At 42.2% G+C, this 15,000-nt stretch overlaps 2 protein-coding genes across 2 annotated transcripts in view; one reads left to right on the top strand and one right to left on the bottom strand.

Moving 5' to 3' along the window:
* Nucleotides 1–5,021, top strand: part of hs6st3b (heparan sulfate 6-O-sulfotransferase 3b) — a 53,638-nt gene extending 48,617 nt beyond the window's left edge. Inside the window, exon 2 of the mRNA XM_027152393.2 lies at nucleotides 3,855–5,021. Within this exon, the coding sequence (XP_027008194.1) occupies nucleotides 3,855–4,533 (679 nt within the window). The 3' untranslated portion in view covers nucleotides 4,534–5,021. The remainder of the gene's footprint in view (nucleotides 1–3,854) is intronic.
* A 4,477-nt stretch (nucleotides 5,022–9,498) lies between these two features.
* Nucleotides 9,499–11,020, bottom strand: LOC113646317 (2-oxoglutarate receptor 1). Its single transcript, XM_027152527.2, has 2 exons — nucleotides 10,936–11,020; nucleotides 9,499–10,484 (listed from the first exon to the last, which is right to left on the bottom strand). The coding sequence occupies exon 2, from the start codon at nucleotides 10,462–10,464 to the stop codon at nucleotides 9,499–9,501; it is 966 nt and encodes a 321-aa protein (XP_027008328.1). The 5' UTR covers nucleotides 10,465–10,484; nucleotides 10,936–11,020.
* Between the last annotated feature and the right edge of the window lie 3,980 nt (nucleotides 11,021–15,000).

A 15,000-nucleotide genomic window follows, 5' to 3' on the forward strand; every position in this document is an offset into this window, starting at 1 on the left:
TAGTGTAGTTATACTGTAGTTATAGTGTAGGTATAGTGTAGTTATACTGTAGTTATAGTGTAGTTATAGTGTAGTTATAGTGTAGTGTAGTTATAGTGTAGTTATAGTGTAGTGTAGTTATAGTGTAGTGTAGTTATAGTGTAGTTATAGTGTAGGTATAGTGTAGTTATAGTGTAGGTATAGTGTAGTTATAGTGTAGGTATAGTGTAGTTATAGTGTAGGTATAGTGTAGTTATAGTGTAGTTATACTGTAGTTATAGTGTAGGTATAGTGTAGTTATAGTGTAGTTATAGTGTAGTTATAGTGTAGTGTAGTTATAGTGTAGTTATAGTGTAGTGTAGTTATAGTGTAGTTATAGTGTAGTGTAGTTATAGTGTAGTTATAGTGAAAGCAAAGGAAAGTGTGTTTTTTAATGCACTATGTGATGCTGTATCTTGATTCATTAGGATGACAAATGTTTCCTGTAAAAAAATGTAATTGTCAAAATATTGAAAGCTCATTCAATGCAGGAATTCTGTTCATCTCCATCGCTTATACTCACAGTGTTATTCACAGACGCTGCAGATAGCGTTGCTGAAACGGCTTGAGGTTAATGCAGCGTGACACTGATGGTGTTCGGCTCGGGTTTCTTTTTTCCCCTCACAGTCGGCTTGCTCCAACAACGCGTGCTGCATGTGTTTCTGTGCCGGAGACAGACTAATGAGAGCGTGTCTGCATTTCAGACACTCCAGGAGCAAGAGCTAGGATCTAACTGCCAAAAGCACTGTACTAATCGCAGGCTAGTGCCTGACAGCTCTGTCGTGTGTGTATATTACCCTCATACCCCTCCGTCCCTTCTGCTCACCATCATTGCCAAATGATGCCTTGTTGTGGTGAACGGGGTCTTCAGTAAGTGGCAGTTATGAGTAGCAATTAGGCCTCAAGCGTCCATTATGAGAACAGAAAACGATACGGAGAATCAAGCTGTGCCCAGATTTATGCTTCATACGTGGATAATTCAGACGAGTTAATGTTCCTGAATAGAGTTAATGTGAAGCTGAAGCGGGGACACGAACCTCTCTCCTGTGTCTCAGTCCTGTACCTGAAGTGTGGTGGTTTTGTCAGCAGCTGTAGGATGTTGCAGTCACACATGTAAGTCCGAGTCGAGTCTCAAGTCATGAATGTCAAGTCAAAGTCGAGTCGAGTATTTTTTTAATATTTGTCAAACAAGTCTCAAATTTGTGACTTAAGTCTGACTCGAGTCAAGTCGATTCCCCCATCTCTGAGTCATTTAACTCAAGTCCGAGTCGAGTCTCAAGTCATGAATGTCAAGTCAAAGTCGAGTCGAGTATTTTTTTAATATTTGTCAAGCAAGTCTCAAGTCTCAAATTTGTGACTTAAGTCTGACTCGAGTCAAGTCGATTCCCCCATCTCTGAGTCATTTAACTCAAGTCCGAGTCGAGTCTCAAGTCATGAATGTCAAGTCAAAGTCAAGTCGAGTCTTTTTTTATATATTTGTCAAGCAAGTGTCAAGTCTCAAATTTGCGACTTAAGTCAGACTCGAGTCAAGTCGAGTCCCACATATCTGAGTCATTTAACTCAAGTCTGAGTTTCAAGTCATGAATGTCAAGTCAAAGTCAGGTCGAGTCTTTTTTTAATATTTGTCAAGCAAGTCTCAAATTTGCGACTTAAATCTGACTCGAGTCATCTTTGAGTCATTTAACTCAAGTCTGAGTCAAGTCTCAAGTCATAAATGTCAACTCAAAGTCAAGTCGAGTCTTTTTTTAATATTTGTCAAGCAAGCCTCAAATTTGTGACTTAAGTCCGACTCAAATCATCTTTGAGTCATTTAACTCAAGTCTGAGTCGAGTCTCAAATCATGAATGCCAAGTCAAAGTCAAGTTGAGTCTTTTTTTACTATTTGTCAAGCAAGTCTCAAATTTGTGACTTAAGTCTGTCTCGAGTCATCTCTGAGTCAAGTCTCAAGTCATGAATGTCAAGTCAAAGTCGAGTCTTTTTTTAATATTTGTCAAGCAAGTCTCAAGTCGCAAATTTGCGATTTAAGTCTGATGTCAAGTCATATGTCTTATGACTCGAGTCTCCTATCTCTGCTTTTCACACTAAGCTCCACCCCCACCCCCACCTTCACCCCCACCTCCATCTGAGTCTCTTTCTTGACTCTGGAAAAAGGATAAAATAAAAAAGAGCCCAAAAGAAGGTTTGGTTTTGGGCAGAAATGTGTATGAGTGCAGTGAATACGTCATGTCCACCTTCATGTCCGTACGTCATGTCCACCTTCATGTCCATACGTCATGTCCACCTTCATGTCCATACGTCATGTCCACCTTCGCCTGAGGGAGATAAAGATGAAAAGAGAAAAACTTCTTCCAACCATCATCTCCTCTCTGGGGAAACATGAGACATGCTGCCTTCAGTCCGTTTTCTCTCCAGCTCAGAGGAGATCTATCCTCAGAGCATGAAATACTGCTTCTCAGGATCTCATTGCACAAAACACCTGCAGGTTCGGGTCTTCTGACTCGTTCCTCTAGGGGTTCTTGGGCTTCGCTCGGACCTTTACTGAGGTATTAAGAACTTTCTCTCGGCACTGAAGTGTAAAGCTTTACGGTAGCCTTAACGTAACGACGTAATGTAGAACTTCGTTTCTGTTGTGTTTCCTTCCCCAAAAATCTCCATGATTTATTCTCATTTTCTTTCTTTCTTTCTTTCTTTCTTTCTTTCTTTCTTTCTTTCTTTCTTTCTTTCTTTCTTTCTTTCTTTCCTTTTTACGGCTGCATTGTGCATTCATTTATTCATAAAATAAAAGCCAGTGTATTATCATTTAATCCTTTTCGTCTGGTGCGATGCATTTTTTGTAATAGTTTATTATGATGCGTGCACGTCGTATTTTTTATATTCAGTACAACAAATTGGAAAGTAAACGAATTTTTTAAAAAAATAACTATTTATTTCTAGATTATAGTTTCGAATCCAGGACTCTTTCCGTCTTGCATCTCGTCCTCCTTTTGCCTCCGTGCGCGCCGAAGGATTACAGCTTTAAAACAAATGTTCTGGTTTTTTTCATCCGTGTTCGACAGTCATTCCAGGATTTCAGAGAATAAAGCAGATAGCCTGTCTCGTTAGGAGCGCCGATGTGTGTAAAATATGTTTCATGTAACAGCTGCTCTCCTAAAAGCATCCTGTGAATTACGCTGTTTGAATTGTGGACTGAGATGTGAGGATAGCTGAAGCATGAACAACCTGATCACAGTAATAAAGCCTTCAGCTTACTGTCAGGGAATGTTAAGGAAAAAAAAATAAAGGAAGAAAAGATTATGCGAAGCTTCTGGATACTTAATTTGTAATTTAATTGATTGATGTTATTGAAGGCGGGGGGGGCACGGTGGCTTAGTGGTTATCACGTTCGCCTCACACCTCTGGGGTCGGGGGTTCTGTTACCGCCTCCGCCTTGTGTGTGTGGAGTTTGCATGTTCTCCCCGTGCCTCGGGGGTTTCCTCCGGGTACTCCGGTTTCCTCCCCCGGTCCAAAGACATGCATGGTAGGTTGATTGGCATCTCTGGAAAATTGTCTGTAGTGTGTGAGTGAATGAGAGTGTGTGTGTGTGTGTGTGTGTGTGTGTGTGTGTGTGTGTGTGTGCCCTGTGATGGGTCGGCACTCCGTCCAGTGTGTATCCTGCCTCGATGCCCGATGACGCCTGAGATAGGCACAGGCTCCCCGTGACCCGAGAGGTTCGGATAAGCGGTAGAAGATGAATGAGTGAATGAGTGATGTTACTGATCAGGTTCATATATTTTAAACTGTTTAACATTATGACAGCAGATGTCTGAAACTTCCTTCCTCTGCTTTGTCTATTGCAGGAACTTCTATTACATCACCATGCTGCGGGACCCGGTGTCACGCTATCTGAGTGAATGGAAGCATGTGCAGCGTGGCGCCACTTGGAAAACGTCTCTCCATATGTGCGACGGGCGCGCGCCTACCCAGGCCGAGCTACCCCCGTGTTACAGTGGTGATGACTGGTCAGGTGTGACACTGGGAGAATTTATGGCATGCCCACACAACCTGGCTAACAACCGGCAGGTACGCATGCTGGCCGACCTGAGCCTGGTCGGCTGCTACAATCTCTCGTCCATGGGTGAGCGCGAGCGTGGTGCGATCTTGCTCGCCAGCGCCATGAGCAATCTGAAAAACATGGCTTTCTACGGACTGACCGAGTTCCAGCGTAAGACCCAGTACCTGTTCGAGCGCACTTTTCGGCTGCACTTTATCGCGGCATTTACGCAGCTCAATAGCACGCGCGCTGCTGGCGTGGAATTACGGCAAGACGTCAGGCAGCGAATCGAACGCCTCAACTTCCTGGATGTTCAACTCTACAGGTTTGCCAAGGAACTATTCCTGCAGAGAGTGCAGTTCGCACGCCAACAAGAGAGGCAGGAGCGGCGTTGGCAACATGACCAGAGTAAAAGGCAGTGGGAAGAAAAGCAGTCACAGCCTGCCACCACCGAGGACTACACCAGCCAGGTGGCACGCTGGTGATGCTCTTTACAGAAAGGCACACTGAGCCAAGTTGTACATGGGGTGGCCATCTTCTCATCTCTTATTCATTCTTCTCTCTTCTTTTTGTGTTTGAGATGCAGTTCCAGTCAGCACATTGAGACATGATTCCTTAAACACGCACACAACACAACGCAACATCGGTAGCTGAAAACATGGGTACAGACGATTTTTCTGCCATTAAAATTTTCCTAAACACAGACTGGCATCTCAAATGACCACACAGACGGGCAAACACAGAACACAGAAGGTTTTCTATTCCCTTTCACTGAAGCACAGCGGGAGAAGAACATCTTCCCCTGAGGTGTCTTTGTACAGTATGTGGCTTTATGTGAAGATGTCTTTGAACCTGAGCCTAGATTTCCATCCAGAAGTGATCCGTCATCACACACACACACACACACACACACACACACACACACACACACACACACACACACACACACACACACACACACTAAAGACACTCACCGTTTAAAGCAGGAGACCAAATTGATTAAAATCGATTTTAAAACACTAACAAGATCAAAAAATATTTGTAAAAATTAACGTGGAAAATTCTTACATTTATATACAATATATATATATTAATATAATATATAAGATTCTATGCAAAATAAAATCATAGCTTTAGACAAAATAAAAAAGGACGTACAGTTAGCCAGAGTTATCGGTAACCTTTAAAAGAACGGACAGAACGATTAGATAGAAACCTCACGCAATGGTTCACGTTTGTCTCAAGAGAAACTACATATATGTGCAAATGTAATGTCAGGCCTGAAGATCTAAAAAAAAATGCAAGTAATAACGAAAATTTTAATATTAACAATATTTAATGCGATGTGGAAAATGTAATTGAAGTTTCGGCTCTTGTGCCATTAACTTGCCCTTTGAGCGTTAGAACATTTTGGCAGAAGAAGATCTGCTGTAATGATTCTGTCTGTAAGATTCTTCTCGTGTATCAGAGGTGATTCGGGAGGTTTTGGAACAAGTGCTCTTGTAAACATTATTGACTTCCTGAGTCCTTCTGCTAAATACCATGGAAACTACATGGACTCAACACAGCATTCATGAACACATTGGTTTTGGTTGGAGAAAAAAAAAAACAATGTTCTAAAGTCTCTGCATTTAACCCTAGTGAAGCTTTGAGGTAGAGGTCTTCACGGGTCCACTTAGATCCGAAAACCCGAGGTCCGAACCGAGGTCCGGGCGGGTTCGCGTCTAAAAGTTTCACGTGTACCTCGGACACGGGTCGGGTATAATAATAGCGACGTCGGGTCTCGGGTTATTTAAAACGAATGTGTTTTTACCGAACGGACCCGAGAAGACCCGAACTACTGTATCTCGTGTGTGTGCATCGACTCGTGTCTTTTTCTGACCTCTCGTCTGTTTGCCAAGACCGCTTGCGACATGTGGCTGGTGACGTGTGACTGGTGACGTGTGGCTGGCGGTAAGCTAATTTTCGTTGAAACAGACCTGTCAATCGATTTTGAATCCACTAAAGCAACATTCGGGTCCGGTCGGGTTGTTTCGGGTCAGGTCTTTCTTAAAATATATATATATATATATATGCACGTCGGGTTCGGGTAAAAAGTGATTTGGGTCACTTCGGGTCGGGTAGATTTTTTTTAGACCCGAGAAGATCTCTACTGTGAGGTCTTAATTAAAGAAAGTGTTCAGACACATAAATCTAATATAAAGGAGATTCTTCATGCAGTGGCGTTCCAAAAGGGACGAGGCTTATTAGGGACGCGATCATTTCTCTAGGGGCTCATCCTTTATCGTTAGGAGTGTTGATAATTACAAATGAATGCTATGCAGAAACAGAAATGCACTATGTCTGGATACAGTAAGACAGAAAAACTGCCACGTCCTCCGTCATGGCCGTAGGTGGTCGGAGTGTAAGTCATGTAAGTATAATATAGTAAAAACTATTCAAAACACTTTCCGTCGAAAAACGAAACCGACGTTCAGATCGTCCAGGGTTCGGGATTTGTTTTGGGGTTTTTTTCAAACGTATAAAGGTGTTTTCGAGATGCTAAATGAATTGTACACGACAAAAAGACACCTACGTTTGGATACTTTGGATATGTTTAGCGAATTTATTGCCTGAAATTCCCCGTACATTGAATTTTATTAGACTTTGAACGCGTGCTGAGAAAGTAAAGCGGTTATAATAAGGAATGGAAAGTACTCGAGGTAAGACAGACTTCTCCCACCTCCTCCTCCTCCTCCTCGTCCTCCTCCCGTCTGTCACTTACAGATACACATGAGCTCATGAAGAAGACTCCGAGCGTTAGAAAGATGCCAGTCATACAGTCACATTACAGAACAAGATCACACCCTAGGCTTTAGCTCTGCGTTCACTAACACAACTGTACTGTATGTTTACACTTTCTCTGTAATGGGAGTCATCATATATAAAAAAAAAACCTGAACAATGGAAAATGAAACACAAGCTGGTTGTAATCACCAAACAGAATATAATTGTGTGTCGCTGCTTTGTGTTTGTGCGGTTTGTTTACGTCGCCCGCTCTGTACGGGGCTGACGGCCCGCCACAGTGTACAGTGTATGTGCGAGCGAAGAGAGAAACATGACGTCTGTGTTAGCGTGAGCGTGTATGAGACTGTACGGTCGTGTGTATGAGACGGAGTGAGACAAAGTGTGACGTGATGAAATCGTCGCCATCGGTGTTACGCGTTCAAACCGTTTTGGTCACTGAAGTGCAATATACTATGAAGAAATCACGAATCTCTTGGAAATCATTTGGTGGTGATACGAATGAAAATTAAAACGATCTTCTAAAAAGATGCAGATGTAGAATCAGTTATTTATTGGTAGCTAATGTTGGTGTTGGGGAGGGAAGGGAGGGAGGGAAGGGGTGGTGGGAGGGAAGGGGTGAGAGATAAAATTAAACTTGAACTGCATCACCAAAATACTTGAGCATCCTTGAACACACACACACACACACACACACACACACACACACACACACACACACACACACACACACACACACACACACACACACACGATTTCTATTTTCTGCTTCTTCTGGATGGAACTTGTCCAGTGTGTGAAAGTTGAAGACGGAGTGCTGGGCTTTGTGGCACAGCTCCCATCGGTGACTCAGTGAATTAGAGACAACATAAAGCGTAAAAAGGGCCAATAGAATTACAGAGAATTGAACTGGACTGAAGGCACAAATAAAAGTTTAATGAAACAACAGACTGCATATCTTACGCACGCTGGCCTTGCCGTTCGATGACGTTTCCCACTCTCGTCTTTGTCACGCTGGTGAAGTGTTTCGAAAATTCTTTCCCATTAAAACAGTACATGAAATGAAAAAAAATTAAAGAAATAAATAATTATCTTCCAGTAAAGATGGCATCAATTCATCATATTTATTTTCAAATGACTGAATCAAACCAGAAGGGGTACGGTGGCTTAGTGGTTAGCACGTGTGCCTCACACCTCCGGGTACTCCGGTTTCCTCCCCCGGTCCAAAGACATGCATGGTAGGTTGATTGGCATCTCTGGAAAATTGTTCGTAGTGTGTGTGTGTGAGTGAATGAGAGTGTGTGTGTGTGTGTGTGCCCAGTGATGGGTTGGCACTCCGTCCAGGGTGTATCCTGCCTCGATGCCCGATGACGCCTGAGATAGGCACAGGCTCCCCGTGACCCGAGAAGTTCGGATAAGCGGTAGAAGATGAATGGATGGATGAATGAATGAATGTAACCACAAAAACACACTCGAATTAACAATATTATTAATCATTACTTATCCCACGTCTGCTGTTTCTGAAGCTCAGTTTTGCCCAAACAAGGAAAGTGAATTATAGCAAACACAAATTGATGTGGATTGTGTGCCAGTGACCCCTGCAGGAAACTGTTTAGTGGTGACACACTGCACTAAATTAGCAGGGCAAATGGATAGCCAGTGAGTTTGAGCTCATCAGGTGGTGTGATTCATCTACTGTGAAGAAATCAGCAGAAATACCTTCTCTCTCTCTCTCTCTCTCTCTCTCTCTCTCTCTCTCTCTCTCTCTCTCTCTCTCTCTCTCTCTCTCTCTCTCTCTTCGGTGGCTCGTTCCCACAGTCAGCCCGTGCTATTTTAAACCCAAATTGCCAGGGTACACGTGGAGGCTTAAAGGAAAAAAGATCATTCATCTTCTACCGCTTATCCGACCTTCTCGGGTCACGGGGAGCCTGTGCCTATCTCAGGCGTCATCGGGCATCGAGGCAGGATACACCCTGGACAGAGTGCCAACCCATCACAGGGCACACACACACACTCTCATTCACTCACACACTCACACACTACGGACAATTTTCCAGAGATGCCAATCAACCTACCATGCATGTCTTTGGACCGGGGGAGGAAACCGGAGTACCCGGAGGAAACCCCCGAGGCACGGGGAGAACATGCAAACTCCACACACACACAAGGCATTCATTTATTTATTCATTTTTTACGTTGTTTACAGGTTGTAAAATGGTGAATTGGTGAATTTAATCAGCTGATGTTCATTTAGCTTTATGATTGATGTATTGCTAGATAATAATTCTTATATTCATGTGAACAAAACTAAAGAAAAAGAAAAAGAAAAAAGATTCCTAATAGCTGAACAAAGGTACTTGGGTTCCTGATGTTTCCTGATGTTTGTGTAAATGTCCTGAACCACTGAAGAAGGTTTGTTCTTTTCTCAATACAAACGTTGAAATGATGGTCTAAGGTAATTGCCCTACCAGTGCATTTAATTACCCTTTCAGTCTTTGACAAACGAGCTCAATCCTTTATGCCAAAGTAACATTAATCATTTCTGTTGAATCTTTCTTGCTTCGGTTGGAATTCAGGTGATTTCTTTGTCGATACAGTAAATACGATTCAGATTCAGAGCTCTGTGATGCGGTTCAAGGGTCCGACAAAGGTCTATTCTCAGGTCTTCAGGAGATCACTGCCACGTTATTCATGCTAGGTTTCCTTCTGCAGATCAGGCTGTAGAAGGCCTGCTGGAACTTGTCTCCGGCCAAGGTGAAGAGTGCCAGATTGAAGAAGGTGTTGAGGCCTGCCAACGGCCGTGAAAGCATGTAGGCATCGTTGATGATTTTCATTTGCAAACAGGATGTCACATTGCTCCTCAGACTGCCCACTCTTAGTTGCCTCAGGATGTGGTAGGGCAGGAAACACATGACAAACACAGACAAGGTAATCACTGTGAGTCTGTGAGCTCGTACCCTGCTGGGCCTAGATGCTGAAAGGCTTTTGCCCAGTGTACCACTGATACGTGTATAACACCAACACACCACAACCAGGGGCAGTAAGTAGCCCAACACGCTGAGTAGCCAACCATACCACCACACCATATTTGGGTCATTGCTGGCAAAGTCTAAACAGTCCGTCGTGTTACCATATTTCTGGGTCGTGATCATGCTGAGCATCGGGCCGATCTCCAACAGGCTGATGGCCCAAATAGCCAAGCAGGCAGACACACCTCTAGAAGCCCTTTGGACCTGAGCTGCTCGAAGTGGGTGCACCACCACCACATAACGGAAGACACTGAGACATGTAAGGAAGAGGATGCTACCATACAGATTGAAGTGGAAGCAGAAGCGAAGGAAGCGACACATAAACTCGCCCAGCCTCCAGTTCCCGACGACGTAGAAATTGACGAGGAAAGGTAAGCCGAGAGCGTACAGCAAGTCGGCTATCGCCAGGTTCACCATGATGATGCTCCCACTCTTCCAAGGTCTCAGCTTGACCACGTAAATGATGATGGCCATGAGATTTCCGGCAAATCCAAACACGCATATAATCCCATACATAATAGGAAGGTAATAATGCTTTATAGTTAAATCAGCAGACAAACACACACCAGTCTCGTTGTCGTTAACTTCCATTACCGGAGTCATTTGACCCACAGATACAGTATCTAAAACACAGATAGAACAAAGTGAATATTTTGGAAAGTTAATTTACTATTATTTCAGCATCAGGACCAATCATTTAATGAGGAAATAATAAAACAACACTTTTTCTGGCAACTCCATATATCTTATTACACAGTTGTATTATTATTATTATTATTATTATTATTATTATTATTATTATTATTATTATTATTATTATTATAAAATGGTTTTAAAAGCCCTTCTTGGAGCAGGTGTGTCCATCCTTTTGACTAGAGAGAAAATGTTAAATATATTAATTAATGTTCAAACTCATGTAAATGTTAATAAATAAATCTACTTGTCTTATACATTATAAATCTACTTATTGCTGAATATTTATATTAAAATGCACGTCTAAAACAATCAGATACATAAATTACAGATGCAGTATTTTCTCAGTGGTTTTAGTTTATAATCGTACGAGTCTTTTACCTGTGTTTAGTTTAGTCAGCGTTCGAGTTCCTTTATTCCCAGAGCCGTCTCTCTCTCTCTCTCTCACTCTCTCACTCTCTCTCTCTCTCTCTCTCTCTCTCTCTCTCTCTCTCTCTCTCTCCCTTTCACATGTTCGCACTACGTGTCGTTGTGACTGTTGTGAATAAGCACTTTCATCACTGTGTCCCACACTTCCTTTTTCCTTCTACTTATCGCCGATGCTTAAATCGTGACTCATCCTGGGAAGTCCGGTAACAGGTTCTTGTTATTTTTCTAAGTTAATGTGTTAACCATTTACCCTTTAAAGCAAGCACTTTCTGCAACAATCGTAGTCATATTCCCTACATCATGTCTATACGGTTAGTGCCTAGCTTTATTGTGTGTACAAACATTTCTGAAAAATGCATTATATACAGTATGGTCACTACATTTTGGAAGGTAGACATGTAGCTTGAGAATGAAGAAGTTTTTCCTTTTGTGTTTTCTTGCCCAGTAATAATAACATAAAAAGCGGTCACTTCATGGACATTTCTTATTATTACTGTTATTGTTACTGCATCCTCCTCAGAAGAAATTGTATATTTGGCTAAATAAGGTCTCTTAAGCCCTGTTCGGACGGGATTAGTTCTACGTGGGGATGTGGGGGGTAAAGTAATTACTACCAGAGCTTCTCGGTGATTTTAGTCCCGTCCGAATGCGCCATCTCGGTAATCATTACGGACAATGTCGGTAAAGATTCCGGCGACTTTTACCTTCTGTAAAAAAGGTCCGGAAAAATGACCTCAGGTAATACTGATCCCGTCCGTATCAACCCGCTGTAAATATGTACGGTAAAATTCCGTCATTTCCTGTTTAAAAGTAGTTTTTGCGCGTTTTTCAAGCCTGGAGACGCCATGTTGTCTGTTTGCGCACGTGATAACAGGAAGCGACGTCATACGCACATGACGACAAGGAGGTTACTGTGGTGCGTAAAGCGAGTTACCCCTCCCACTTCTGCTAGTTTTACTGAGACGTCTTGTCCCGTGCGAATTGGCCAATTAATATTACAGACATCCTGAGGTAAAATTGCATTACCCCACGTCCCCACGTAAAACTAATCCCGTCCGAATAGGGTTTTAAAAAATCTCTCAACATTCTTATCCTGAAACTCTTTACTGAGAATGAAAGTCGCTCACGAAGCTTTTCGGAGGAAAAGAATCACTCTTAATATTGTATTGTATTGTACTGAGGGTAAAGATGACTCGAAGCTGTTCTCTATGATGTAAGGAAAGATGCTGAATTTAATGGAAGAGCGTCCACATGTACTGTATGCCTGCACTGTCATATCCCTGTACCTTTGGACCATGGGTAAACGTATGGGTCCGTAGACAGCAAAGCCTTTTTATTCTGCTTCCCAAACGGTCAGTCAATGACTCGCTGGCTGCCAATCATTTGAACATGATAGACGGTGAGGTAGAGATGAAGAAATAGAGCTTTCTGGGGTTCGAACGCTACACACTCTACATCCTGTATCCATGCATTATGTCTAAAAGCTGTCTTAAGTGAAAACCACTTCACGTTCTTCATGCTGGAGAAGCTGCTTAGTGCAAATTGCCAAGTAATTCACCACGAAGTTTCAACAATAAGCTCTAAACTCCTGCCTCTATACAGCAGCTTAAACAGGACCTCGTGTTGTCCGGCCTCACGGTCGACCGTCATGACATTAGGAATAAATCAAGTATTTAAATTAGCTAGGTACTTCACAATTTAGCGATAGTAATGTTAGCAAAAATCGGATGATTAGCGTACTGTTCGTTTTGAATCAACTTCCTTAAAAACAGGAAACAGGAAGTCCTGAAGATGTTTGAAGGTGACATCTTTTGGTATTTAGCAAAAAAAACAAACCAAAACAAATCAAAACAAAAAAGATATTAACTAAAAAAACTTCCAAAGAAATCTCGTACTATCTCATAGGATAGAAGTTACTATGCTGAAAGAAGATTGCTGAAACTTCAGACACCTCGACTGAACACCTTCCAGTGCTTTTGAGCAAAGGATTGACTGTAACCTCCAGGTGTGCTGGATGGAGCATGTTCTGAATGGACTTCCTGCTGAGTTATTCCAAGTTCAGCAGATTCCTTCTCAGCAGTGGCCTACATACTGTGTCTCTGGGATGTTCAACCACTCATTAATAAATAAATAAATAAATAAATAAATAAATAAATAAATAAACATCCATCACATTACAAAGCAGTGGTTGAAAATAATTAAAAAATAAAAATGGCACAAACCGATGCCGGTAAAAAGCAGATAAAATTCCTATGATTCCAAAAAGCTTGGATGATGATGATGATGATGATGATAATGACAGGGAATATAGCAGGAATAGAGGCGGTAGAGCGCTGAGGGATATTAGAGCATCGTTACCGATCAGGTCGTCTCATCACAGCAGAGGTTGGATAGGCATTTTAGTTAAAATCCCATGTGTAAAATTATCCGGGAAGTGACAATTAGTTCCGTTTAATGTAGATGCCCCAGTAGATGTCATCATCAGTAGATGCCCCAGTAGATGTCATAATCAGTAGATTCCCCAGTAGATGTCATAATCAGTAGATGCCCCAGTAGATGTCATAATCAGTAGATGTCATAATCAGTAGATGTCGTAATCAGTAGATGCCCCATTAGATGTCATAATCAGCAGATGCCCCAGTAGATGTCATAATCACAATCATACTCTGTGGTGAGATCAACACTGTGTGGTGACACTGAACACCATTGTGTGAAGAGATATCATGGCTTTTGATATCATATTTATTCTGTAACAGACTGAGACAGATATGACGGAGATAAGTGACTACAGTGGCATATTTGTGAGGATATTGTTTTATAGAGGCATAGAAACCTTTATTATGGCCACATACAGTATACATTACAGCATTACAACTGAGAAGGTTGGGGTCAGGTTGCTGGGACCTTGAACCCCGATCCTCCGTTCAACAACCTTCAGAGACCAGAATCCTCCTTACAACAGGGGAAGGTTACAACCTTGAGTCTTAGACCTCTCGGCCATCCTGACATTATACCTTAAATATATGATTTATAAAGCTACTGTACTAAAGACAATGAAGTTATAACAACATTTTCATTTTGTTTATTAATGTTTGCTGGGGGGGTCACGGTGGCTTAGTGGTTAGCATGTTCGTATCACACCTCCAGGGTCGGGGGTTCGATTCCCACCTCCGCCTTGTGTGTGTGGAATTTGCATGTTGTCCCCGTGCCTCGGGGGTTTCCTCCGGGTACTCCGGTTTCCTCCCCCGGTCCAAAGACATGCATGGTAGGTTGATTGGCATCTCTGGAAAATTGTCCGTAGTGTGTGAGTGTGTGAGTGAATGAGAGTGTGTGTGTGTGAGTGAATGAGAGTGTGTGTGTGCCCTGCGATGGGTTGGCACTCCGTCCAGGGTGTATCCTGCCTCGATGCCCGATGACGCCTGAGATAGGCACAGGCTCCCCGTGACCCGAGAAGTTCGGATAAGCGGCAGGAAATGAATGAATGTTTGCTGCTGTCTACATTTTATACACACGACCATTTCATTTCTTTACTCTGAAGGCCCTTTTGTACAGTACACTATATATATATCAGACCTGTGCGTTAGTTCACAAGGAGGTAAAGAGAGAGAGAAAAAACTGTCACTCTTTTCAGAATCCCTGCAGTGCTTTGGTTCGGCACTCAAAATGACCTCGTATTTAATAAAAAGAGGTTTATTGTCTAATATCCTGCCTCAGTTTCTTCAAGAAGCTGTCTTATAATATTTTATGAAGTAATTCTATATTGGTTTATTGCACTGAATAAGTAAGAAATGCTGACATTTCAGCGAGCTTTTGTAAATACAAACCTTACAGTAAGTACATTATATACTGCTGTAGATTTACTGTTGTTTAAATGTGTTTTTACAGGAAGAAGATAAAAATGTAACACAGAAAGATATATGATACTGTATAGGACTGAAATGTCTTATTTATTTACTGATTCACTCATTCACTCAGTCACTCACTCGTTCACTTACTGATTCACTCGCTTACTCACTG

This window comes from Tachysurus fulvidraco, chromosome 6 (assembly GCF_022655615.1).
Source record: "Tachysurus fulvidraco isolate hzauxx_2018 chromosome 6, HZAU_PFXX_2.0, whole genome shotgun sequence".
NCBI classification, from domain to species: Eukaryota; Metazoa; Chordata; class Actinopteri; order Siluriformes; family Bagridae; genus Tachysurus; species Tachysurus fulvidraco.

Coding starts and splice junctions, on each gene's coding strand:
- LOC113646317 (XM_027152527.2), bottom strand. CDS start 10,464: ATGACTCCGGTAATGGAAGTTAACGACAACGAGACTGGTGTGTGTTTG.